General features: G+C 41.9%; 1 protein-coding gene across 1 annotated transcript; it reads right to left on the minus strand.

Moving 5' to 3' along the window:
• Window positions 1-329: 329 nt before the first annotated feature.
• On the minus strand, window positions 330-26,860 carry emc2 (ER membrane protein complex subunit 2). The gene is made up of 11 exons (XM_034874456.1): window positions 26,755-26,860; window positions 25,823-25,936; window positions 21,474-21,538; window positions 20,410-20,495; window positions 18,532-18,589; window positions 13,864-13,949; window positions 13,526-13,585; window positions 9,297-9,378; window positions 8,925-9,035; window positions 7,090-7,194; window positions 330-982 (listed from the first exon to the last, which is right to left on the minus strand). The coding sequence occupies exons 1-11, from the start codon at window positions 26,792-26,794 to the stop codon at window positions 896-898; spliced, it is 894 nt and encodes a 297-aa protein (XP_034730347.1). The 5' UTR covers window positions 26,795-26,860; the 3' UTR covers window positions 330-895.
• Window positions 26,861-27,287: the final 427 nt, after the last annotated feature.

The following is a 27,287-nucleotide window of genomic DNA, read 5'->3' on the forward strand; positions in this document are numbered from 1 at the left end:
AGCAGAGGAAACCAGCACTGCCTCTCGCAGCACTAAAATGTCTTTGTTCCCCCCGGTCATTAAAGTTCCCAGATTGATGAATACAAATTTTTTTTCTTTCCAACTTGTGGCGTGTTAATTACTGGCAGCATTCTCTGAGGCTCTCTAAACTGACATGACAGAGGTGTTCTTCAGTGTACTGAAGGATTTCGCAGCTGGACACAGATGTCCGTTGTTACTACTTCTGCGTTCATAACGCCAATGTCTCTCATTCTTCTGACTATTTTGATATATGGAAATCCAAAAAAAGAGAACTCGACTAACTGCTAGAAACGGCCATTGAGAAAATGTATCGGCAATCAGTTCTACCTTTATTAAGACATTTTCATAGATTAGACAAAAGAACATTTTTTATTAGATAAAGACGTTTCATTTACAGATAGTACGGAAACAGTAAAGGACCTCAGTGCCGACAGGTTGGATCTCCATATTGTCTTTATAAATAACTTTTACTCTATAGCTTACTATCATTCCTGGTCACAGAGTGGAAGCCTTGATGTGGATGTGCTAATTAGTGATATCAGTTAGAGATTAAACTAAAAGTAAGCATGGTATGGGGATTGCTAAAATGACTCAGTCATTTGGGAAATCACAGCTGGGTTAACACCAAGTAGAATGTGTTTAAATGAGTTGGAGTACTTGGAATTTGCTGCGGTTCCAGATGGGTGGGGAAATCTTTGCACATGAGGGAAACAAATGTCTTCTATCGTCCATGTCGAGTTCAATCAATTACATAACTAAACTTGAAGGGATGAAAAAATTCAGTTAAAAGATCCGGTTCTGGTCACATTGCCAGGCTATTCGAGCTGCCATGTCGCTCCAAGTGATGAACAGGAGGAAGGAGAAGAGGGGGGTACTAGGACATGGTGATCTGCATGGACTCCAGCATCTCCTCCACCGTCTTCATGGAGCATTTGTTCTCCTTGGTCCCACGACCAGCCATCTGAAGAGAGAGAGAGAGAGAGAGAGAGAGAGAGAGAGAGAGAGAGAGAGAGAGAGAGAGAGAGAGAGTTTACGTCACATAGTGTTTGCAAAAATAATCAGAGAGAGGCGGCGCTGGCCATTAGATAGCACCGTTAAACACGTCCTGTAAAGAAATATAATACCTCTAATCGGCTGGGCTTTTTTCAACTTTTGCATAAGTGCCAATTTAGTGTGTGTGTGTGTGTGTGTGTGTGTGTGTGTGTGTGTGTGTGTGTGTGTGTGTGTGTGTGTGTGAGAGAGAGACAGGATGTCCACATGATTAGTCAAATTCCATGGCCTCTAGTCCAGGAGTACATAACACTCCATTCTAATTTCTGCATTGGGTCCACGGGGTTCCACAGGAAGTGCCCCAAATTATAATCCACAAGCACATCCAGGATTACTCATGCATGCAAATACGGGCGCACACTTCTACCCAATTAAACTTGGCGACAGACAAGGCATCCCCTCAAAAAATATCAAAGAGAAAGACTTCCCTAACCTTGGGCAGGGGAGCAGGGATATAATAAAGGGTTCGTCTAATTAACCTCCCTTCACCCACATTTATATTTAGATATAGACATCTTTATGAGATCTTTCTGAAAGTTAACATTTAACAATATATATTTTAAAATACAATCTGCAGTTTTAGTCAGATTTATTCCCGCCTTCCACTGTAGTTACTCTACGTTAAAAGACTTTCTGAGCTACAATGAGACGTGTAACAAAGATACACCATTATTTAATGTTAATGATGAAAGTCTACAGGCGCGCTACCGCCTGTGTGAGGCTGTCCTCAGGCACAGCGGTGCTTTGAGCTAAATGCTAACATCAGCATGTTCAGCAAGTATGTTTACCATGTTCAGCGCCTTGGTTTCTCGTATAACATGCCAACATTGGCTGCTTAGCACTTAACACACAGTAGAGCCAAGGCTGACGGGAGGATTTATTAGTTTTGCCGGTATTGAACTGATGATGGCGCTAGATGAAAAGTCAGGGGCTTCACCAAAGTCTTTACGATTCACCCTGATGGGGATATAAAAGGTCTACACCATATTGGAAACATTAGAAATGTAATACATTTGTGGCCAAAAAATAAAAAAAACAATCAATCATCAGAAAAATCCGAAGACAAAATTGAAGAAAAACCTGCTGCTGTGTGTAAGCAGTTCAGATTTTACAGCAACACAGCTGAACCAGACTGGTCTCATGAAATGGCGTATGTATGACACGCCAATTCGTATGCCATTTTTGGCGTGTTATCAAGACGCTTACTCGCTTCTTAGGGTTAGGGTTAGGGTTAGGGTTCACGATTTTGGCCAAAATGATAATTACGATTACTTTGATCAAAATTTTGATCACGATTATTTGTTGATTTTAAACCAAAACAAATGTTTACGTCACATAGGCTATTTATAACTGCGAGAGGGAGTGTGATGAACGCTACTCACAGAGACGGCTGATCATTATGAACGGGTCCAGCACGGGTTGAATGGCGGATACACACGTCATGTGTATGAAATGTCTGTATCTTCACTGCGCTGTATTTTTATGAACTATGATATTCTGGCCATGGGTCACATCTCTGGCCCAGGTCCAGGTCCAGGACCAGCAGCTCCGTCTCACACGCTGTTACTCTACCAACTGAAGTTAGTTGCATTCAATAACTTCTTCTGTGTTCTTTGCCATGGCCGCCGCGATAGCAGCGTTAGCGCGGAAACACTGGTACAAACACGGGTTTGCCCCTCATATTTAACAATATACAGCTGTGTTAATAAAAAATTAAAACTGTTGACAAATGTCAGAAGTGTGGACCGGCGGCGCTGTGTGGCTGGGTGTGGAGAGTAAGTCGAGAGAGAATAGAGGAGAGATCCAACACAGGCACGGCTTTACAGAAGATATGGGTCATGTAACGCAAAATTAAACCATATCCATATAAACAGCATTGCAGCGGATGCGAGGACATTAGCACCGGTGCATCCTAGAGGAGCTAACTAATAATAGACGTTACTAGCACTCGTCACTGCTGTTGTCTGAAAAACAACGGGACAAAGTGTTGCGTTTACTGGTAAACTGGTAAATCTTGAGACCGACGTATAACCGACTGCTATCTGTTGAGTTTTCCTTCCGTTACTCAGTCCTCTGTGACTGTCTACATCTTGAAACTAACGGGTGCAGGGAACTACTCTGACTGGCTCATGAGCAGACAGGGGTTTACGGAGCGGTAGATTGGCTTTGCAAAAAAACTCAGCGTTCTATGAAATCGCTTTAAAAAAAAAAAAATCACGCAAATTGGATCGTGGGAAGTCAAAATCGTGATTGTGATTAAAATTTGATTAATTGTGCAGCCCTAGTACAGATAGCACGCCACTTGGCTTAAGAAAGTTGACGTGCATGTTAACGCAAAGTCATGATGTCATGTTGGCTGAACAGGACAAACAGAAGGCAACAGCACTGCGGGGTCCTTTCACTTAAATTATTATGAAAACACCATTACCCCGAGTCAAACACAGGCAGGGGATATTGTTTCAGTGCTGCCTCTGGACCAGAGAGCCCATCCTGCACGTCCAAGGCGAGAGAAGAGCCCCTTGAGAGTGTGTGCACACTTGGTCAGACACACTCATTGTAAACATAATCATTTCAATTCTTGAGACACACACAGTTAGCTGAAGAAATTGAAGGCTTGCCCCCTCACCAAGGCCGTCTTGGCTCCCTTCCAAAACCGCACACAGTTCCTCCTTCACATTTTATCTGTTTGTGGAATAACGCGGCGAAACGGACAAAACTCGACCCCATGTTCAACATAAAGCAATACTGTGAGGCATTTATTCATTCAACCTTTTGGCCATGCTACAGGCTTCTACAAACAGGAACTAAATGTAGCCTAAACCTAGCCTATACTGGATTTCCATGGCTAACGTTTTTTTTCCTTCCTCTTTTGCCAAACTCCTTCTAAGACAGGGCAGTTGGCTAAGGTGTGCAATTAGCTACGTCATTTCCAAGTGTGACTCATTCTTCTAGGTTTAGGGTGTGTGTTTGTGTGTGTGGTGGGGTCGCTATAATAATCAGTGCATTTCATTGCCTTTGCTGCCTAATGCGCCATTACTCCGAGCCTGATAGTCAATTATCTCTGCAGCCTGAGGTGAGACCACCATATTAACTCCTGCCCTGTTCTACAACAGTAGGAGCGAGGCAGACAGCCCCACATCTATTTACAGCATCTGATAATAGAGTCATGACGCAGTGGGAGCCTGTGGTCCGTGACAGAGGAGCTAATCAGAGAATGTGTTTAGAGAGTTAGGGCAAGAGGGCAGGCCACGCAGCGCAGCTTTGAAGCCCCCTGCACCTACGACACACACATCACATGCCCAGGCCATTTTAAATGTCAGCCGACCCTACCGAGGTAATTACAATTCTTTTTAGATTTAAAATGGGCCCCAGTCAGTGGTGACCTCTCGCTGACGTCTGCTCCCACTTGCACTCACCTGCCCACCTTTTTCTCACACTGAGGTATGACAATCACCAGGTACCGGGGCGTAATAAAAGTGGACGACTGACACGAGCAACGCTTTAAAGGGGCCATCAATCAGCAAGCACAAGCCCACAGCAGCCTGCAGCTGTGGGATGGAGGCCCACACCACCGCTCCCTTTTAAAGATCTCAGAAGTGATTTAACTGGAGGGGGGGGGAGAAGCAACCTTACACCTTGTCATTTTACTTGTCTCACACAGTAATCCAAAAAAAAAAAAAAAAACATGTGCGCGGTGGCAGGCTTGCATACACATACTGTATATACACACTTGAAGCTGAGTTGAAATCCCAGTACAACCTCACTATTACCAGGCAACTAAAATAAACCCAAGAGGTTGTAGACCAGAACAGAAGCAGTGGGGCGGGACGAAGCTCACATCATGTTCCCTGGAGGACGAAGGTGTGAGTGACTCGCGTGTCTCATTAGTGATGATGGTGCAGTGGACAGGAGACAAGCCTTTGGTGTGGGAGATCTGGGTTCGATTCCCACTGCGATACATCAATCAACGTGTCCCTGAGCGAGACACTTCACCTCTAGTTGCTCCACAGGCGTGCAACCTCTGACTTATATAGCAATTTTAAGTCGCTTTGGATAAAAGCTTCAGCTAAATGACATGTCATGTAATTATCGTCATAAACTCAAAACTTTTTAACGCTTAAGTTTGTTTACGGGCTTCTAAGTATAGCTGAAGTATTTCAGTCTGTCTGCATAACAACTCAACCTCAGGGCCACTACAGTATCACAGTAGGGGCCGTATCAGCTTCTTTATTAAAATATAACTGCTCCATTTAAAAAGGTGTTAGACATGAATATGTTCAACAGCATGCAGGAATTTCTTTTGGGTTTAAATCTCAAATATTTAAGCAAGGAAAACAAGTGTTACAATACTGGTTATGCTACTGTCTATTCCCTGTAAACGGGTTCAGATGAAGTCCAAAACTTATGTTATAATATTTGTCCAAGCGTATTTGATATATACAGACAGTGGATATACGATAATGGATTCTTAAATATAAAGTTTAGTGCAATAGGTCAACAGAAAAGAAGGTTCATTTGCAGACAGTATCAGGATTTCTGGCTATTATGTCTGATGCCGTGGACCCTTCTTATGTTACACTCGTGTTTTTTTTCCAGATATTTGGATGCTGCCGACTTCCCTAAAAAGAATAATACTGTCAAACACTTTGTCCCTCTGCCTCGTTTGGGCCTCTGTTTCATTATTAAAAGTTAGAAGATAATATACATATTCATTTTTTTCAGACTTTCTAAGACAGTGAGGTGAGGTCAGTGAGCATAATAATCAAAGTGACAAGTAGAGCGTGGACTTGACATATTTTCTTTGACCAAACCAACTCAACATTTTTGCCATTTATCAAGGAGATCTACTGTCTACCCGCGTACATATGAAGTGTTAAACCAAAAACCTAACAACACCTAAAAGCCTAGCGCCATGACTTCTGCAGACGCTCCAAAAGAGAGCAGCCATTTACCGTGACGTTACTCACACTTTTTCCAATGTGTGGAATGTGTCTATAAGGCAAGGACAGCCGAGTGCGGTGAGAAAAGGTCTTTAGAGGCTCAGCGGGAAGCCTATCTCTCTCTCAACAGGAATTACATGTTCAACTGTTGAAATAAGCAACACGTATGGGCCACATGGCAAAAGTCTTTCAAATATGCTTTTTTTCTTGGGTTGCTATGACAGCGACATAAACCATTTTAGCGATACCATCTGAGCAGCTCCTCACTTTTTCCCCTCCTTGCTTTGCACGTTCTTACTCGCTGTATCGTAAGAGGTTAGAGGTACAACATTTACATCAAGGGCCCTCAAGTTTTTCTTGTCACCAACCCTCAAATAAGTCCATTGGCCCCTCGTAATCAGATTTCATTTCAAAATCAGTGCAACTAAAAAAAATAATAATAACATTCAAATCTATAATTAGGCTCTTGGATTGGGGATTGGCTGGGGACCTACGAGATTCAGTTAAGGGTCCTTGGGGGTCAATGAACTTCACTTTGAGAACCACTGAGCTAGACAACTCTGCTACAGTTTAGTGGGATTGTGGTCCTCGGGAGGATCCGCGTGTGGCTCGGCGAGAAGCTCATCTGCGAGACCGGGGAGTGGAATAAAGCCTTAGCAGACGCTGTGGCCTTGAATCAACACATTAACAGTAAATGTACCCAGACACACTGAAAGACACTGGGGTTGTTATTACAACACTGCAAGCCAAAGGCATGCAGCAGGACAGCTGTGTGTTCAGGGGTCATCTGGTGGTTGTGAATGCTTTCACATACTATGCAAATGAGGGGAATTCTGGATGTCTGGATATTGTGTGCAAATACCCAATGGAAGCTAAAACCGAGTCATAAGAAAATACGATTGGTGGTTTTCTGTGTCTGGTGGAGTGAAGGGGGATGTGGCAAAAAAAGAGAGAGAGACTCTAGAGAAACGCACAAGATTTGGAGGCTAGATGAGAATAATGAAAAAGATAGTGGCAAACATTAAGTATAAAGTGAAGGTAGATTATGAAGCCTAATGACAATCGTTCTGTGACTCACCTTATAGGCTCTATTTATTTGAGTTGCAGCCCAGGCAGCGTACTTCATATTGTCCTTCTTCACCTTGGCACTAACTTTTGGACTGGCAGCAATGTGACTTGCAGACTAGAGGAAAAAAAGAAAACGGGAAGATGAAGCAAAGGAGAGAACAGGGGGAAGGGGTGTTCTTGTATCAAAACTTGGTGAAGCAGCAATAAAAGACGTAATTGAGATGAATGTGCAACCACTCTTACCATCTATCACTCCACTAGTCATTGTGGCAGAATGAAGAGGAAAAAAAAAAAAACAGACCTTGGCCCGATGACACGAGAGAAATCATTTCCGGGGAGGAAAAAGTGAGTGTTTTATTGCTTTATACGTAAATTGTCACTTAACGGGGCTCTAATTTCTCCAACACCATCGATTCACTGCGATGAAAGGTTCTTGTATGTTTTATAAAAAAAGTGTTTTTAAAAACTGAGCCCAGTGAGAGAAGCGCTGTGTGAATCACGGTCTCTGCCTGCCTCGACAGCTCCCCTCTGAACCACAAATCCCATGTCTTTCCCATGTTCCTGCCATCATCTCCACACAGCAAACCCCAGAGGGCTTACCCTGCATGCACTTCAAAGCCCTCCCTACTAGTGTGCTGAAGCTTTAACTACACACCAACTGTTGCCACTGTTTTTTTTTCAATAAAATGGTTTGGTTTCAGATTTTTTTTTAAAGCATCTTTTTTTTTTTGTCAAGAGCAACCTTAATTTAGATTATGTCAGCCTAGTTAGGCTACCCCCGAATAACACTGTTATGGAGGGAAATCCCCACGCAAGTGCTGTGAGTAACTAACCCACAACCCAACTGTGGTCAGTGCTACCCGGTCTCCTGTCGAACTGACTCAGATGGTGTGAGATGGTGAAAGTTTCCTGTCCTTTCACTGAACTTCTTGCACCTGTCAAGATCTGGACCACCGAGACTTGCTGACAATCTGCAAAGCACACTCTGAAAACAGATCTGTGGCTGATAAAAGAATAAACTCCCACCTGAAGTATCCATTAAAGACTTGAGTGTCAGCGGATGACTTGTCAGGAAACCGTGCAGGGCCTGCTCTGTCTCCAGCCGACGTTGAGAGTTCCCAGAAGCCAACCGCTTGGTTTTGACCCTGCCCTGCGCATTCTGTACTCTGCCTACACCTCAAAATGGTTTCAGAGGGTAAAGGGCTGCTGCGAGGTGTTTGAACTACCTGAAGAATCCCAGGGCAGGGCTGAGGAAAACACTGGGGTTCTCTGTAGTAGACCTGCTTCCCTTCTCCACTTTTTATAGCCTGTACCGGTATGTTTGTGTTTTTATGTCAAGTCTCAATTACATATGATGCATTGGCACTAGCAGACAACATCCTGTTTAAACAAATATGTAGATGAAAGAGCTAGAGACTACAATCAAACTGGCACCTGGTTGGATAACTTGCCAGTAACAAAATGCTTGCAGCAGTTGTACTGCTCTCACTACATTCTCTTTTTTAATTTTTTACTCTGGCACTACTTTATTTATTTAAGTCATAAACATAAAAAAACGTCTCACCAAAGGGGTATTATTACTAAAATAAAGAGCTCCAGAGGGGCAGACTTTTCCGATGCTGGACTTCACCGTCTGAGTCAGCATTGAGCTGACCTGTCTGAGAGCCCCTTCTTTGCTCCCCCCAAAAACACACACAGTAGAGTTGTGCTTGACACACTCAGTGGCCAGACTTAACCTTGACAAACCACAGGGTTACAAAAAAAGCTCTACTGTTTTTGTTTTTCCCCCCTTTCTCTCCCTCTCTCTTTTTCTCCCACTTTCTCTTCATGCAAAGCAGTACTCACCATGTACAGACCAAACAATGCCCTCATGTTTCGGTTGTTCAGCCTCAGCGCCTGGGCAAAATACTTTCTGGACAGCTCCAGGTTTTCCAGCCCCCCCTGAGTGTACTTCACCTGTGTGAGGAGGCATTAAACACGGCATTGAGGCATTAAGCTCTGCTAAAGGGCAGCTCAAGCAATGACAGCATGACATCTGAATAAGCAACACATGACAACCCTGTGTAAACATCTCCCTTCATGAGCCTATATTCCCAGTGACGTTAAGTGCGTGTCGGTGTCTCTCGGTTTTACAGAGAGGCACCATTCACAGAGAGCTAACATTTATTCCACAGTTTGCCCCCATGCTTGATGACGGACATCCAGGCCGGTACCTACCTCAGCGTACTGCTCACAGTACAAGTGATTGTGAGGATTGGTCATCATCAGCTCCTCCAGACAAAACGCGGCTTTTCCATAGCTGTGGAAATGACAAGGAAAACAGTAAGCCGATTGATACAGCTGGGGATGTGTCATCCTTTTGCTTGCTCAACTGTGAAGCACAACATCTATGCCCAATAAATTTACAGGTATAAATTTGAGTTGAAAACTATGTGGGGTACGGGTCAGTTTATACGTGATGGAGTTAAAGTCTGTGTTGTGGAGATCTGTTAAGCTCCACCACATGACATGGCGTTTATTTACAAGCTTACAGTTTAGGGTGCTGAGTCCAGACAGCTGGCAAAGGTAAAAGCCTATCTAGTGTGGTGACTCTCCCTTTTGGGGGGGAACACTGAGGATCAATCTTGTCACTCTGTGTGTTTTTTCAGCCTTTAACATGTAGTTAACTACCTTCCTGAGGTCAGGACTACAGTATGAGCTGGCACACTGTGCCTATACTCAGATGAGATCACTTCTCAGCGGCAGACTGCTGAGCTGTTGACCTCACACTAATCTGCTGCCACTCCACTTCTAATACACAGTTTCCCATTCACAGGCCCAGGCCAAGTTGAGCTAAGACACAGTATATCACTGAACACAAAGCCATAAAACATCTGTACACCTAACAAAACAGAAGCCAACGCACAATGATCAAGGCAGAAGCAGACTGAGCAACAGAAAATGGGAATACACTGTCCGTATATCAGCACATCCAAGCAATCGTGATAATGTTGTCACCCATTTTTAATTTAGTCTTAGTCTTGTGCCAAATGTCCTTGTTAGTTTTAGTCATATAAACTAAATAAATTATTTCTGAGCTTATTTCTGATAACCATTTCAGTCAAATAGTGTTTCTCACATCTCAAATATTGGTTAAATGTCCTAATTACCTGATAAAATACACTTGTTGAATGATTTTTATTGAATGCATGTTTGTTAAACGCATCTGGTTTTATATCGGGCCGCTTCCACGAAGCAAATACAATCTACGGCATGTTGTTTTGTTGCATACATTTCCCCAGCTGCTATGCCAGCTGCTTAATAGCAGTTTTGCCAGAACTCTATTCCTTACCTGGGCACATCGCTACGCGCTGTAACGGCTTCAGCAGCAGGCTAAACCGGGTTTCCTCCCTCCCCGTCCGGGCCACATTGCTACCTGGATATTTGACTGCTAGACGGAAAAAAGGGGACACGCCGAATCTCTAGATGAGCCGCAGCCGAGCCACTGCACTCTTTCTATCTCATGATGAAAAACTAGAGACAACTGTAGACGGTAGTGAAGACAGATTTTTATTCTACAATAATGCATGTTAATTTAGTCTTAGTCAGCGTTTTTGGACATTGGTACCGTCTCGTCTTCGTTATGGAAAAAACGGGCGTTGACGAACATATTTAGTCTTGTCTGACGAAATTAACACGATCAAGCAATGTCATTTTTTGTCGTCTTGCTTTGTAAGCTTTAACTTGTTCTTAAACAACCCTTATTAGTTAACAGAAACACTAAAATATCACTGCTTGCATCTGCACTTCTACACTGGGATGGATGGGGAGTGACTTTTCCATTCTCGTGAGAAACGAGAAGATGCTGAGAAGTTGCCTGCCACAACATGAATAACCTATCATTCTATTTAAAGTCCGCCATGGTAACTAGCTGAAAGATTAACAGCATAGGAGGGTATGGAAGGTGGGGACAGAGGAAGAAAGAAAGAAATAAACAGGGGGAAGGGGTTTAGCAGAGGGGAGATCAGAGGGCTTGGAAGGTTGGGGGGCTGTTTACAATTACCACTTCCTCTCCATAAAGACTTTCAGATGTGCTCATGCAGTGGCCGTGGCCTGCAACAGAGCCCGCTCCATCAGCCATCAACCAGAAACTTGTAGCAGAGCCAGACCCTTACCTCTTCTACTCTTCTTCTAAGCCATCTAACCCCACCATCACCGAGCTACTCTCTACGGCAGTTCCTAAGCTCACTCTTTACCACAGTGTTAGAGAAAGGTTGTAGCCCCCATCATGTGCGAGACTGTAAGAATCGTATCGGTTTCTGTTGGAGGTTAGTAAAACCATCAGCAGTGGCCTTCCCCCATTACAATACAACATTCTGACTGCATATAAGACAAAAATGGATCCAGACTGTGCAAAGTATGTTTGAAAAATGTATTACTATGTTTCCTGTAATTCTGGATGACCAGTCCAATGTTGTCAAGTCTCACAGGCTGGCTCAGAATGAGAGCCAGCAGCCTATTTACACAGTGGCTATGTGCAATACTCAAATTAAATCAACAAAATAATCTCCTGTCTAAACATTGCTGGCATAAGGATTGTTTTAACAGTGTCAACTCAGCGGCTATTAATTACGTTTTCAATGTGTTAACACTGATGCCTGCTGCAACCCTAACAATCGCAATGCAGAGACACACGGCTTTGTTTATTTTAAGCTCCCGGGGTGTTGCGCAGTGAGGGGAGAAGAGTTTATTTCTTTTTCTCGCTCCTCCATCACTCTCTGTTTTCCCTGGGGGGGGGCACTACCTTCTCCTGGGAAAAACAAGTGCTCTTGCTCTCTGGCAAAGAGTGGCGATAATGCCGGACTATCCGGAAGAGGAGGAGGAGGGGAAACAGGGAGTATGTAAACCCAAAAAAAGAAAACAAAGAAAAGAAATTGACACGCCTGTAGATAAGGGTCTGTAGGAGTGAATGGTGTGATATTAGAAGTGTTGGGATAAGCTGCGAGATAATCCGCTCACCCCTGGATTTCCTCTGGCTACTACAGAAATAAAGCCTCCCAGACAAAAGCATGAAATATCCAATAAGTAGCCTTCTCACTGCGCTAAACATTCCTGCTGCCACTGCCCTCGTACCAGAGCAACCAAGCAGCCATAACGCACACACAGACACACACACACACACACACACACACACACAACAGACACTGCTTCACTAACTTCTGAGCCCCAGACAATTAAGGAGGGATAAAAGGTGACACAAACAAAATCTTTTTTTTTTTTGTTTCTTACAATGCTCTTGTCTGTCTGGCGATTCTCCTTGGCAACTGAGATATCAGCGGGAGGCCAGGGAGTCTTTCTGCTCTCATATGTAGGAGAGGAGGCTTAAGACTGAAATCCTATTAAACTACTCTTATGTGACAAACATGGACAGGGCTCCATTCAGACCCCTGGCTGAGTTAGGCATCTCACCGCCTTCCATTGTGGCCATCCAACGGCCCTCTGGCGATCAAGCCATCAGTCTGCTGTGAAGCCCTGTTAAACTGACGGATAGGTCTCAAACATATGACTGCCTTACTGCAAACAACCACGTTTTATATGATAAACATGAATCACTAAAAGGAAGAGTTCCCATTCAAATAACATCTTAACACAGCAGATACACGTCAAACAGTCTCTTCAGAATGTGTACATTTTGCTATAAAAGGATGTTTGGACCGATTCTCAATTCTTATGGTTTTGTTACTATGATGAACAAATTCAAATTTGTATCTGTTGTTTTGGTAAAATCCAACATGGTGATGCCATGCCAACTCCTTTTACCTGATATGAGGAAACACTTATATTTGTGTTTTTGGGTTCGCTTTTTTTGGAGTTATAAACATAGTATTTCTTAGGTAAAGTGTGTGAGTTTGAACAGATAATTTGCAGACAACTGGCTGAATATATTGCTCATTTCCTGTTTGGCGTCCCCTTTTCTGGTACTTTCACCCCATTGAGAAATCTACCATTCTCCACGTGTGGTTGCTCATCAAAGCTGCTCTTTTGAAATCAATGCTCAATAATACTTATAATAACGGTGTAAAATCAAGCCTAAGTTTACCCACTACACCTGGAATAAATTTCTTGCATAATGGAGGAAATTTGACCTGCCTGTCTGTCTAGCAGTACTCCTGAATGGACACACTGATACAAAAAGGTGGCTCAACCTTTTTGACAATGTACCTTTATAAAATGAACAACATTTTAATGCAACATTGTGAAATCACACTTGCCGATTTTGTTTATGGTGTTAAATAACTTTTAGGGCTAAATTTAAAATTGTCACGGTTGTGTCATATGCCTTTGGAAAGTGCAAAGTAAATCATCCTTTGGGCTCAGCCTAACTGACTTTAAAATATGTTACGGCGCATCAAAAATGAGCAAATACTTAAATCATACGGTTATTACAATTATCATAATGTATTTACTCGTGTTCGTTGATGTAGAGCTCTGACAATTCATGCCACGCCTCTTGGTCCCCAACAAACCTGGAAACAAAAAATGACAACACAATATCTTCCTTAAACATAGTGTGTCAAGTCATACCAGTCCTTACAGGGAAAAAGGGAATTCATTTCTTACATAGTAAAGTAACAATGTAAGTATAATACTACCAATACAATAATGACAGTGATCCAACTGTCAAGGTAGGAGAAACCCTTTGCTGGCATTTCATGCACAAGCCGTGCCAGGCAAACTCAGTGTTTAATTAAAATAGAAGCCGGGGGGGTGCCTGACCCTCTCCCCCTCTTGTAGAAACACTCACTGCTCCAGATACTCATTGAGCTCCCGGATGGCTTCAGCGCCCTTCCCCTGGGCCTTCAGTATGGAGATCTTGCGCTTCCTTGCTGCCTGTAGAACACAGAGTAAACAGGATTAGGAGCTCAGCTCCTCGAGTGTTTTGGTGAGGGGGGGGGGGGGTGAGAAGATGAGCGAGTAAAAGAGTTGTGAGTTTAAGTGTGTACATTAGCTAAACATTTTCAGTGTACCACAATCCCGTTCCATGTTTTGCTGTGTGACTGAATCATCTCTAGAAGATGATTCAGCACTTTGGTGCAATGCACATCAGCCATCAAAATAAAAAAAGACAGTCCCTTTTCACACTAAAGTTAAGTTTGTCAAGTGTGTTTATTATACTATTGCTGGGGAATTTAAACAAATATAAGCCTACTAAGGGCATAATTGGAAATGGTTAGTGGCCATGTCCAACAGGAGATGGACACACACATTATGAGTCAATGTTTTGAGAGTTGGAACGAGCTCAGTAGCTGAGATAAAGTGGTGAGTCATCCTCTAACCAAGTGGGGAAAATGGCACACTCCCCCAAACCCCAACGCCTGTCTTCCTGCCGACACGGCACGCATCTAGCGCTGCACCAGCCCAACTTCCATCAGCTGAAAATTGTTTTCCGCTTCATTTTGATGTTGAAGTGACCTTAAGGTGGATTAGATTCTCATCAATCTGAATTAGAAAGTATTACTCTTGCTGCTGCAACTTTTCCAAATGTCTTACTCCCCCCAACCCCCTCCTCTGTCTTTTGGTAGTAAGTGAAACTTTAACAGGAGGTTGTCGCTCCATTAGAAGCGCACTGCCCTGCCACAGCCTATTTTATTTATGGACACTTGATTGAGTAGGGCTTCCTCTCCTGCACTCCTAGCCAAAGCCATTGAGGGCTGTGTATGAGTCATGTCTAGGGGGCTGTAAATTTGGGCCTCTTTTGAAACTGCCATCACAAGAAATCCACTTATCCATCAAGCTGGGACAGGGACCCACAGAGACATTGTAGCTTCAACTGACAAGCAATATTTCAGCCTCTCAGAGGAAAAAAGCACACAGGCAACAGAGCATTTAGATTAAGCTACCTACACCCCAATGTATTATTCCTGTATCTTTTCCCAAACACGCAGTTTTAACTATCAGGGTGGTCTAAAGGGAAACTGTGAGAGAATTATTCAAATATGTTATGAAGTTATCAAGCAACAAGGAACAGTGAAAGGTCAACCCATTATTTCTCCTTATGAAACAATGATCACACCATTTCACATCCAGTGCATTTCACCAGATGCTATCTAAGATTCAGGAATTTTTACTCACTTCAGACTAAATTAAAAGCATGTGGGATCTTTCCTTATCCAGTACCGAAATAGGGAAGCAGAAATAAATTAAACACAACAGCAATGTTGAATGTGGATTTTTGCACTTGTACGCTCCCGCCATCACCACACCCACCTCTCTTCTCTCCCAGCTCTTTTTCCTTTTCTTTCCCAGATAAAGAACCACTTGGGGCTCAAAGGAACATATGGAAGTTGGTAGCCCAGAGTCACACAGCACTTTATTAAACGAGAAGCAATTCCAAACCCCTCCTCTCTCGCCTTCTTTCTCTAACTAATGATCCAGAAAAACCTGGCAGTGGGTGTGATCCCTCTGTTGCTGCGATTCTTTTTTAATTAGCGCTCTGAGGAGACTTTAGGATTGAGGACTGGATTATTTAAATCACCCTTGGCTCTTTGCTATGACCCACCGCAACCTTCCTTGATAATAAGAAACATGACAGCAAGGGTGGCACACCTACATGGAGCACTGTACATCTGTGGAACTGGACGGAGGAAGAAAGCAAATTGAAAGTCAAGTCCATGCAAATGTTAATGTCGCTCTAATGATGCTGTTAAATTTTTCTTTACCAAGTGATGGAGGCGTGTATTTATATACACAATTACAATCAGAAACATGACGCCGATATTTTTATTGCAAGTCAAAGTAGTCCATTATTTTTGTGAGTGGCTTCACATTCACGTGGTCAAGAAATTCTGAATCAGGGCATTTAATTCCAGATGACTTGACCCAAACAAATATAATCTTGTCCTACAATGAATGTGTAATTGCATGTGATTATAAGTTAACCTCAGGAGTCGTCTACGTGACCTCAATGGCTAATTTAAGAAATGCCAGCGTTTTATATATGTTTATATTATATAACATTTAGGGTGAAATGAGAGCATTGGAATGCTATATTGATGAAATCATTGAGTCAACTCATTGTTAGAAAAATGAGAAATTGGTGCATTCTTGTACGCAAATGTAGTTACTACTATATAATTTAAAATAATCAAAACAAAAGGTTGAATAGATGCATTTACGCATGCAGACAAGAATTTTGCCAGATCATTGCTTTAGGTATTGGAACATAGCAAGCAATGGAAGGGCTAAGACTTTGAAACATTTTGTGGACACCGCCATGGCAAAAAAAAAAAAAAAAAACTTGAGCAATTTTTGTTGATTCAACAATTTTGGTTAATGGGTACCACATCTATTCCACAGCCTGTAATTACAACAGCTCAGTTTCCAATCTCTGCTTCGCATGCTGGGATGCCTCGCAAGTCTTCCTTGTGGTCGCCAATTTTCCGCCATTTCTCAGGCCCATCCCCTGCCCGATTCTAAAGAGCGTGTTGGAGAACACGTAGGGAGGGGACAGCCCTCGCTCCAAGACAGGTGACCTAATCGATGCCATCATATCATCTCTCCACCCAAGTCATTCAGGACAAGGATTGTGGGAAAAGGGGTTAAGGTTAAAATCTCAGGGACAGAAAACCACTTTGTGTGTTTTGTTCTATTATCGGCCCTGGGTTTGACGGACAGCCTACGCTGGCTAGGGTGGCAGCATCCAGCATGCAGAGACCAGGAAACTGACCATTCCCTTTCCGAGGAGGTCCCTGGAATCCCTGGAAGATCTGTGCCGTGTTGGGGAGGTGCCCTGAGATTCACTGAAATTACAACTCCCATTGTCAAAACAGTGGTTAGATGTGAAGCAATCTGTTGTAGATTACGCCAATTACTAAAACATAAATTTGATAGAGCAATGCAAAAATGACCGTGTTACAAGTAAATTACGTGATTTGTGGCTTTTACTTTAATCTTCTGTTGGACAGCATGACTGGAAAAAAAAAACTTTTTAAAGTATTCCCTGCAACCATCCCAGTGTTATTACCTTGTTAGACATGGCATGGATCAATATGACTTCAGCATAAATTAGGAACCATCATACAGATGTTTTTGCTCATTATTTGAGTTGCCTGAGATGAGTAATCCATAAACCCCGAGAAATCATTATTAAATGGCAATCCTTCAGTTGCTTGTTCTGTGACATTTGTTTTAGGCAGCATCATCCTTTTTGATAGCGCCTTTACTTACAGGATTTTATTAAACAGAATACAAAACAAAGAACTAATTCTAATTTCACTTAAGCCCTCTGAGACAAAATCTAGTTGAGCACAAAAGTGTTTCAACACTGACATTGTGCCCAACCCTTGCCTTAAAAAGATTCATAAAATTGAAATATAACTAAGCGGAGCAGGCCATGAAAAACAGTCCAGTCCCTTGTTTTAAAAGCTGAGTTGCCAATCTCACTTGCAAACTCCCAAAAGCAACTAAAGCAGAAAGTAAAGAGAGATGGTCTTGACAAAGTGAAGGTGGGAGGCAGCAGCTGTGGCTAGATAAAGATGAGGAGGCTATTCCTCCATGCCACAGCGAGAGCAAGCAGGGTGGGGTGCATCAGAGCGAGGTAGGGATTATTAGTTTTTCAGTAAGCCTGCTATTTGTTTAAAGCAGATAACTGGCGATGTGAAGAGTCTCCGCATGGCATCCAAAGCACAAATGTCTATGCTGTGTCTGTAGCACTCCAGCTGAGAGAAAATGTTCATTACACCTAAAGCGATCCATATGCCAGCATGGTACAGGAAACTTGACGAACATCTTTGGGTGAAAGGTGAGGGGTATAGCCAAAATAAATAAGGTCATGGTTGTTGTTTTTTTAAACCCTTTAAAAGATGTATTTTCTTGCATGGCCATATGGAAACAATTTAAAGCAGGTACATTATATTTGGGGTTGTTGTGGGATTGGCAGAACACTGGATAGACATACTTCTGCCCATCATTTCACAGGGATGAATAGTATATTAAGAAAAGAAGAAAGAAGTACACATTTGGGCTTGTCTGCATTAACAGCAAAGGACACAGGAGACTCTGCAACTGAAGCGAGTAGACGGCAAGAGAGAAGGTGGGACAGGAACTCGGCCTTGTTCACTCATGGTGGAGGTCTGATAGGTCCAGTAAATCACCAACTTCAAAGGCCAGACCTTTATTTACAATTTACTTCCATCAAACATGTCTTCCACTGACTGGGACCATGAATCACCCACCACCCAGTCCAGCCCCCTCCGTCAAACATTTTTCATTTGTGGGGGTGAAAGGCTCATGAGCACTGTGGTTGAGGTCAGAAAGGCCAAGGGGAGTGTGACTTAGCAAACTCACACTGCTAACACCAAAGGGCCTCGGCTGATTTAAAGCCCTCCAAAAAGCTGCGACCACAAAGTGAACCAAGGTAGAAGGGTAAACTGAGGGATTTACCCCCCTTTCTTTACCTACTTATTAGACTTACTGTATTGGTGGGGTCATCTTGGAGGATGGCATCATAGTGCTTGTTAGCCTCGTCGTACCTTCAGAGGGAGGGGGGGGGGAGAGAGGAATACAAATGAGTTTTTTTAACCAATCCCAGTCACCAGTTGGGTAAAACTAGGTGATGGGGAAATCAAGCACAGTTCAAGGTAATCAGGTTTCTGTATACAGCATGGCAAGTTCCAATGATTACAGTGAGGCTGTGCAGAAATCAGTGGTGATTTAAAGGGAGAAATAAACACTCATTTAAGTGTAGGTTGCTGGTCACACTGCCGCCATTGTTGGAGGCTTATATCACTTCACAATGAGTCATGAAATCAATACAAACAAAGCTCTGTTATGAAGATTGTATTTTTCATTTGATTGAATCCAGTTTGATTCACCTTTAAACAAAATTAAATTGCCGCTTTTACATCTGTCAAGATCTGCAGCTAAGTTGTTGATTCAGTTTTCCGTCTCTAGGTCCACACATAATACCGAAACACACATGTGAACCTGATAAGCAACAATATCCAAGACAGCCCGCCTAAAAACGGTTGGACTGAGCCCACATGATTCTGTTTAAATGGGAAATTTATGAGCTGTAAATATCAAATCATACGGTAAAGAATTCTGGGAATAGGAGGTATGTGCACTTCACTTGTCATGTCAAATCAGGCGCTGAAGGATGATTTCAGAACTTTTTTTTCTATTTAGGGGTAATCTACAACGCTGTTGTTTAAGCAGCCAAAGGCAGGGTTCAATGATCAGAAACTGTCCCGCCCACAGCCTGCAATAGACAGAAGCAACTCTGGTTCCCATTAGCACTGAGAAGCCCCACTTCCAGCGCCGCTACTTCCCTCACATTCACTTTATTACTCAGCCACACTTTGGGAGATTTCAGATGGCATTAGGCGACCACTCACGAGTGTGTGTGTGTGTGTGTGTGTGTGTGTGTGTGTGTGTGTGTGTGTGTGTGTGTGTGTGTGTGTGTGTGTGTGTGTGTGTGTGTAGGGGTATGGCTATGCTGTTTGAAGCTGTGTCATTCAAGTGTAGCTCTGCCTGCTGCCAATTAGATCGCAGTGTGCCGTTTATTTAATCTGACAGTGCCGAAGCAATCACTCTCAATTATCACATAAACTCTGACACAACCGATAAACCAGCACTGGTGATCTGGGTGGGGAACATGAGCGAGGTAGCAAATAAATTAAATTTCCCTTATTTTAGCTCAGTACAGACTAAACTACTCTGTTTATCTTTCTTATACTTACTTTTGTTGTAAACCTGCAGATTTCCAAATTAAAAAAACACACACCATTGGAAGCAGGCAGGGCAAAAAAAGCTGAGATTGTGGTGACATGTCATTATTTTTGGGGCGAAGATATACTCGCAACAAGTTCAAAACAGGACAGGAAAGACAGCATTAAAATAGAGAGGGCAAAGAGAGCGAAAAACACAGAGAGCAATGAGGAATAGCAAAACAAGGAGGACTAGAAACCAGAGAAGATTGAGGGACCCCCAGAATAACAGTGGTATTGGCCACTTCCTTCCCGGGAATCCCTAACTCAGGCTAAAAGGGCCATAGGACTACCCAGTGCTGAACCTATCCTCTCTCCGTTCCCTCTTCTCCAAAGGAATGCTTGGTAATCCAACATAAACACCCCCCCCCCCCCCCCCCCCCCCCCCCCCCCCCCCCCCACACACACACACACACACACACACACAAACACACAGTGTTACTTATACACACCCAGACCATTGTACCACTTAGGATCTGCTTACAGTTTCTCGCCCACAGGCCTCCCAAAGTACCATAGATAACAGTGAGGCTGTTCTTTTTTTGCCTCCTCTGCCAATGGAGCTTTTGGTACCCCATGCTTACCTTTCCAATGCTTCCAGCCTCATGCCCGATAATCTCTTCACTCTGTGGCTATCTGGAAACTGCTTCCTCAGTTCCTGGAGACAGGTCTGCAAGGATGTGGGCAGAGGGGGTAGAGAGACCAATTAAAGTTGGCTGTAACTAAAGTTTATGTTACACTCTTGCTCTCACACATATACCTCTAGATATACAAACCACCTGCCTTGAAAATGTTAGATTTTGCCCATGTTTCAGCTAAGAATACACTAAATTAAAAACAGGCCAATTTCGCAGTGTTACACGTGATGATCAGCTGTTAACTATTTAGGCAGCCATGGTTGATACTATAAAAAGGGAGTGAGGATGCTCCCCACCACTTCCTCCTCTATACCGAGCTTGGCTTTGTTTGATCATATAGTAGTAAAAGAGCTAATGGAGTAAGAGAGTGAGGGTTATCATTGCATTCAGCATTATCCTGACTGAGATTAAAAAGTCTGCGGCATGACCTGAATTGTTTGCACTTTCCGTCAGCTGAAGGCTAGTCCTTAAGCTTTTTCTGGCAGCGGGGCAGTAAGGAGAGCCAACAGACAACTCATTCCAATGACTGAGTTCTGTCCTTTCTGTACGTAATGAGTCATTGTTTTTGCCAGGGGAGTTGTTACATCCATACTGATTGGAGATTAACCATTCAATAACCATGATGCAGTCTTTTCTTTGTATCCCATGTAGGTTTGAACATTTTTAGAGCTATGAACATTTCAAAACTTGGGAGTCAGAAACAGAACATTAAGCTTTAGGGATGGCAAATAAATCCTGGGGGGGAAAAGCAGTTGAACTCCATAAATGATGGCCAAGCTCAGCTAACACTTGAAGCATGCTTCTCCACTCATTTGCTGCACCCTCTAATTCCAACTTTCAGCAAATTGTTTTTCCAAAGTACAGACAGAGTAATACCATTTGGCCAAATAAAAATCAGATTTTCGCATTTGGCAGAGGGGTTGCAGCAAAGTAGGAATGGCTGCCTGGGAGAGAGTGAACGATGCCTTTTGAAGCTCTAGGGCGTGTGAGGAAGAGTGGTAAAAACTTACCAGAGCCAAGTCATCCCGACTGCAGTCCAGCGCTGCAATCATCACCTGCTCATAAATAATCCATACTGGGCAGAAGAGACAGAGACAAAGAAGACTGTGTTAACGCCCTTCCCATTCCGCTGTCTGTTGTAACATGAAAAAGTGATATATTGAATTGTACACTTGACGTCGTGACTTACAAGTCCGTCCCCAACAGCTGCACATCGTGTTTTTACACACGCAAACAAGCTTTGCGTAAATGATGTGAATAAACAGCTTATGAGTTCATTCAAAGAACTTACTCCTTAATATGTAATGCTACATTTATCATTTTCTGTACAGAATACACTAACATGTACAATCACCATACATTCATTTCAAACAGTCTCAATCATAAAATGCAGGACTATTTCAAGTAAACGCCCTGTTCAAGGTTTTACAGTCATGCCATTCATTTCCCCACAGTGTGTTGGTAATAAATAACTAATTTAATTTCAGTAATAAAGTCACATTTAAGGAAATGATGCATAACGTTATCAAAGAAAATAAGTCGGGCGCCCAGATAGCTCAGTTGGTAGAGCAGGCGCCCACATATAGAGGGTTACTCCTTGACGCAGCCGGCCTGGGTTGGACTCCGACCTGCAGCCCTTTGTTGCATGTCCTTCCCTCCTCTCTCTACTCTTTCATGTCTTCAGCTGTCCTGTCAATAAAGGCCTAAAAATGTCCAAAAATATATCATGAAAAAAACATATTTATAAAAAAAAAAAGAGAGAGACATGGAACGGTGACCTTTCAAGGTATCAGAGGGAAAAAAGTACAGACTGGCAAGTTGGGCAGTAAAATGAGAACAAAGCTTCTTTTTAGTAAAAGTAAATAACAGATAAACAGCGTTGTTCACATGCCAGAACAAGTTTCAACAGATAAATGTGGTTGGGACCACGACACCTTGTCTGTTTTCACTAAAAATATAAAAGGTTTTAGGTATTAGTGCTGCAGCATATGAGGAAACTATCTAATTGCGATTCTTTTGACTGATATTGCTATAGTGATATGATTCAAAATATTGGAGGGAATGATCGCTTTTATATCATTATTTTCAATGTCATTGAAAATGATTTACATTGAAAGATATAAAAATAACTATAGTGTGATTTCTTGCGAGGATCTGAATCAGTCTGTATGATAGGATCTGTGGGCCGGGACATCTCCGCAGCACCACAACACTTCATTCAGAACGGCTCGACGCATATTTAGCCATTAACAATCATTGTGCCCCTATGTGATTTGGATATTGCACTAGTCTAAATCGCAATGAATTATGATATTATCAAATTATGAATCAATTTATAGATCAGATTTTTGGAAAGCAAATCCCTTTTTAACCCTTGAAAATCTTCCAGAATCAGAATCAGCTTTATTCGCCAGGTATGAGGACACATACGAGGAATTCTTCTTTGGAGAAGGCACTAGTAGTCAGTTCTTAAACTATATAGACTTTTGCACATCTGTGCAGCTTGTCTTTTTGGTACAAATGGAATAAATGAAGAGAATGTCTTACTAATATAAGATAATACTATGACACAGATCTGTACAGTATATTGTAGAGTGATTGTAATTGGATATATCAACTATAACTAGACCTTACAGTTGAATGTTGTCAAACATGGGATTTAATAGCTACATAAAACCAATCTCAACGCATGTCTGGACATTTCACCATTGTGAAGTTTATTATACTGTCAGGACATGGCGTGTGGACCACCATCATCATGACCATTAACAGGCACAGCCATTCCTTTTTCATGTTTCACTTGTTGGTTAACTATTACAAAAAATGAAGCGTTTCTTGAAATGTTTTTCATTCAGTCAACTGTTATATCCTAGCATACTGACTAATAGCCTGGCCATAGAAGCCAATTAATTGAATTAATACAACATGTTAGACAGACAGCGCTGACACGCAAACTGGACATGCTCAGCAAAATAAACAGCCCGTTAATAGAAAAGAATAATAAAATCCAACTCCACCCAAAAACTGTCCGGTTCTGCCAAAACAAACAAATGCCTCTAGTTTTTCTTGACTTTAATGATTCCAACTCTTGTTCCGATAATTGCCATCTCGTTTCACAGCCAATTTAGGAGCTGGTTTCAATAAAACCATGGCATGTTAAGTGTTTATCCGCCTCTCCTGAAGACCGTATGAATCATATTGACTCGGGAAAAGGAAGACTTTTATGGGGTACTGTTGTGAGGGAGACCATGACCTTTGATATGTTTAGGCAAGTAAAACTCACTCCTGCTTTAAAAATAAAATCTCAAGAAAGCAACAGCATACTGTACCCAGTGCACTGCTAGCCTACACACTTTGCTTTCTATTGCACCTTTCAGACTATTACAAATGACTGTCTTATAAGGACTGCTTCCTGCAAAGTTCAACGCAAGTGCCTCTGCTAGATTAAGAGCGACGCAGTTTTCAATTTCAGACGGAGGGTGTCCTGAACAAGTCCGCTATTTTTAAACAGTTTAGTCTGCTGTGTTTTTTTTTACTACCTCCAGCTTCTTTTGAAACTAATTTGTCTTCTGGCTGTGGCAACTGCCACATGTCGAGAATCAAAAACAACACCACTTCAATGTTCTGTGTGTGTGTGTGTGTGTGTGTGTCACGTTAAGTCACGGCAGTGAATGAACGAAAAATAAAACAAGTCCTGGATGTTATTGTGTTTTTATCCTTGATTGTATTTGATGTCTCTTCTTGTGTAAGGATTCTTGATACAATTAAATAAATAAAATGACGAACAAAAAACTGGTTTAAAGACAATAGCGCAGCCTTTCATTGTTATTTTGATGCCTGCTTTACCTCATGGAGTTTTGGGGGCATAGTGCTCGTGCAATATAGGATCTGCACGCACGCTTTCACTTCACGCACGAGCAGATCAGTATCTTCTCCTGAAAATCGCTCCTTCTTGCTTGGCAGATCCACCGTCATAAAGCAGTGTGCCAAGGTACAAACGCGCCTGGCTTTTAAAGGGAATGGGAGATGACCCTCAACTGATTGGTTTATTGCATGTTACGCTCATAACACACCTATGATTAATTAAGACACTAAGTACAACACTTTTGAATCTGGCGCCCAAACCCTTTTTTTGACCGTCAAACTAGCAAAAGTGCATCTATACGCGCCTTAAACGCACCTTAGAATTTTAAAAGATGTCTGGAATATAGTCCATTTTTTAAGTTATTTTTGCCTTGAACTGATAAGCCCCTTAGTTTGTTTTTGTGCAGTTGCCCACTCATCATCGTCGTCAAAGTCACCAATACAAGTTAAAAGAAAAAATGTTAACCGGTTTCCATGTTGAGTATTTTAACTTCCCCCCGACAAATCTCCTAAATATGTGTTTAATGGAAGCGGTCATGTATTTATGGACTTGGCTGTTTAGCAATGGCTGTGTCTATCTGTGTTTTCCACATCACAGGAAAGTTAAGATCCTGTTTAGAACGGCTTCCAAAAGAAAAAAATACATATGACAAAAGAGGAGAGAAAAACAATCCAGCTAGCAAAAAAGAACCCTCTTAGATCAATCATATCTCACACAGTTGAACCCACAGTCAACAACATCAGCCTGACTGTTTTAACAGGAGGACATTCAGTGGATTTTGACACCACAATGCAGAATATGCTCTTTTTTTCTTTTCTTTTTTTAAAAAGGGCAAGGAAAGGATAGCAAGCTGTCTGTTGTGTTATTATCAAAACACTAGTGTGTTTCCCCTGGTGAAGAGAGTGTGTCCTAAAGGCCACTTCAGTAATTAACAGTGAATTGGTTAATGTTATAAAATGAACTCAGCAGGCTGCCTAAATTCATCCCTAATGCTCCTTCTGAAAATAAAATGTGTGTGTTTGCTTGCAAAAAATCTGGAATCTAAAATGATGTTATATCATATACAGATGTATTTAGTAAAGATGGTCCGATACCGTTTTTTAAATTTTTTTATTTCTGACACCGGTTCTGATACCTGATCCAATACCAGTGTCTCATATATTTTATTATGTTTTAACAGGTGTATGCTACTATTCCTGTATGGATGTGACATCATTTCTATCTTTGTTGCTGGTCTGGCTCAGATTAAACTCTCAAAAACTAAACGCCAAAGAACTTTCTTTTAAAACTAGTTCGACAGTCAGTTGTAACAGAAAAAGAACATAAATAAACTACTTTAATTTAGATTTTCTTCAGGGCTTTATTATGTGGTATGGCATCGGTGCATAAACTCCAGTATTTCCTGAGACCGATACCAGCGTTTTAGGCTGTATCAGAGGTGATACAGATACTGGTATTGGAACATCTCAATTATTTAGTCGTGGATACACTTACTGTCATCTCCCAGTTTTGATGCATGTTCACTGATCAGCTCCTCACCAACATCCACGATTTGTTCACTATTTCTGCAGTTATCTTCTCTCCATTTACGCAGCTTGTCTCTCATCTCTGTGGGCAAATTGTTAAACCACAGGACAGTTCTTATCTGAAACATGGGGTTTTTAACCTGGACCTCTGGGACTGTGCAATACACTATTTGGGACGAGAGCATAAAAGGCAAGACATATCAGGCTTCGACGTTTTTTTTATTAGTTATACGTCATCTGAAATTAAGTCACTGTGACTGAAGTTACTTGGACTAGTCAGACATCTCAGCAGCGACAAGCACTGCATTTAGATAAAATTATCGTATTGACAAAAAAGGAGTACAACATCTAACGTTAACCACTTCGGATTCATGTTCGTGCTACTAACGTAAGTGCGCTGGCAAGTGGACATGATGGCACTAACATTACAACTGCATTGTTATTACATTGCTATAACGTTACGTGTTTTGCAATGTAACAGTAGCTAAAACGTTAGCCGAAACCATTACTGTCTAGCAATGACTAGTTAGCATGCTACAGACGTTAGCTTAAGTGGTCATCTGAAAGCAGACAGGCACCGCTCAACGTAGCTGCTTTCCATCGAACTCTACCTTAGCATCGCCAACACTTAAATTAGCTACAAATGACAATGATTTGGCTTGCACGGATCTAACGTAACTACGGTCTAACGTTACAGGATTAGCTAAGCATGCTAACTAGCATTAGCTAACTATTTTCATGCTGAGTTGCAGCTATGCTCGAATTTTAGTCTGGGACAGTGACAACTCTTTCCCCTGCTCTAGCACAAGACACATTTCAAGAAAACACCGACTGCCGTCAAAACTAAAAAACATGTCTCAATGACACTTGGGGGGGAATCTATTTTATCTTTTGTCTTACCTTCCCAACCAACATCGTACATTTCTGATACCGACGCCATCTTTTCTCTTTTGACAACAGAAGCCGTTGCTACGTCATGGGCTTGCCAACTGTGGGCGTGCTTGACGTAAAAAATACAATAAAACCGATATGTTTTAATAGTATTTATTAATAACAGTTATAATAGAGTATTAATTATGATAACACTGTAATATAGTGATTAATGAGCAACAGAGTGTCTTGTGTTTTTTGTATTGTGATAAGATAAGATCCACCTTCATTGATCCCCAGTAGAGACACTTTGTTGTTAAAAAGAGGTAAATAAACTTAAATAAGAAAAAAAAGAAATAAACTACACATTATATTATAAATTTAAAATGCTCACACATTTATATCAACGTAATTATGTGATGTTTTATCCATGGCTTGCATTCAGGTTTTAAGATTTAGACTTTTAAGCCCAAATTCTACACACTCTGGCTCAGGCACAGAACAAATGGGAGTCCAATTTACTGTAAACCGTGTATACCCATTCCACTGTTAAGCCGTCAGCA

Source organism: Etheostoma cragini, chromosome 6, assembly GCF_013103735.1.
Source record: "Etheostoma cragini isolate CJK2018 chromosome 6, CSU_Ecrag_1.0, whole genome shotgun sequence".
NCBI classification, from domain to species: domain Eukaryota; kingdom Metazoa; phylum Chordata; class Actinopteri; order Perciformes; family Percidae; genus Etheostoma; species Etheostoma cragini.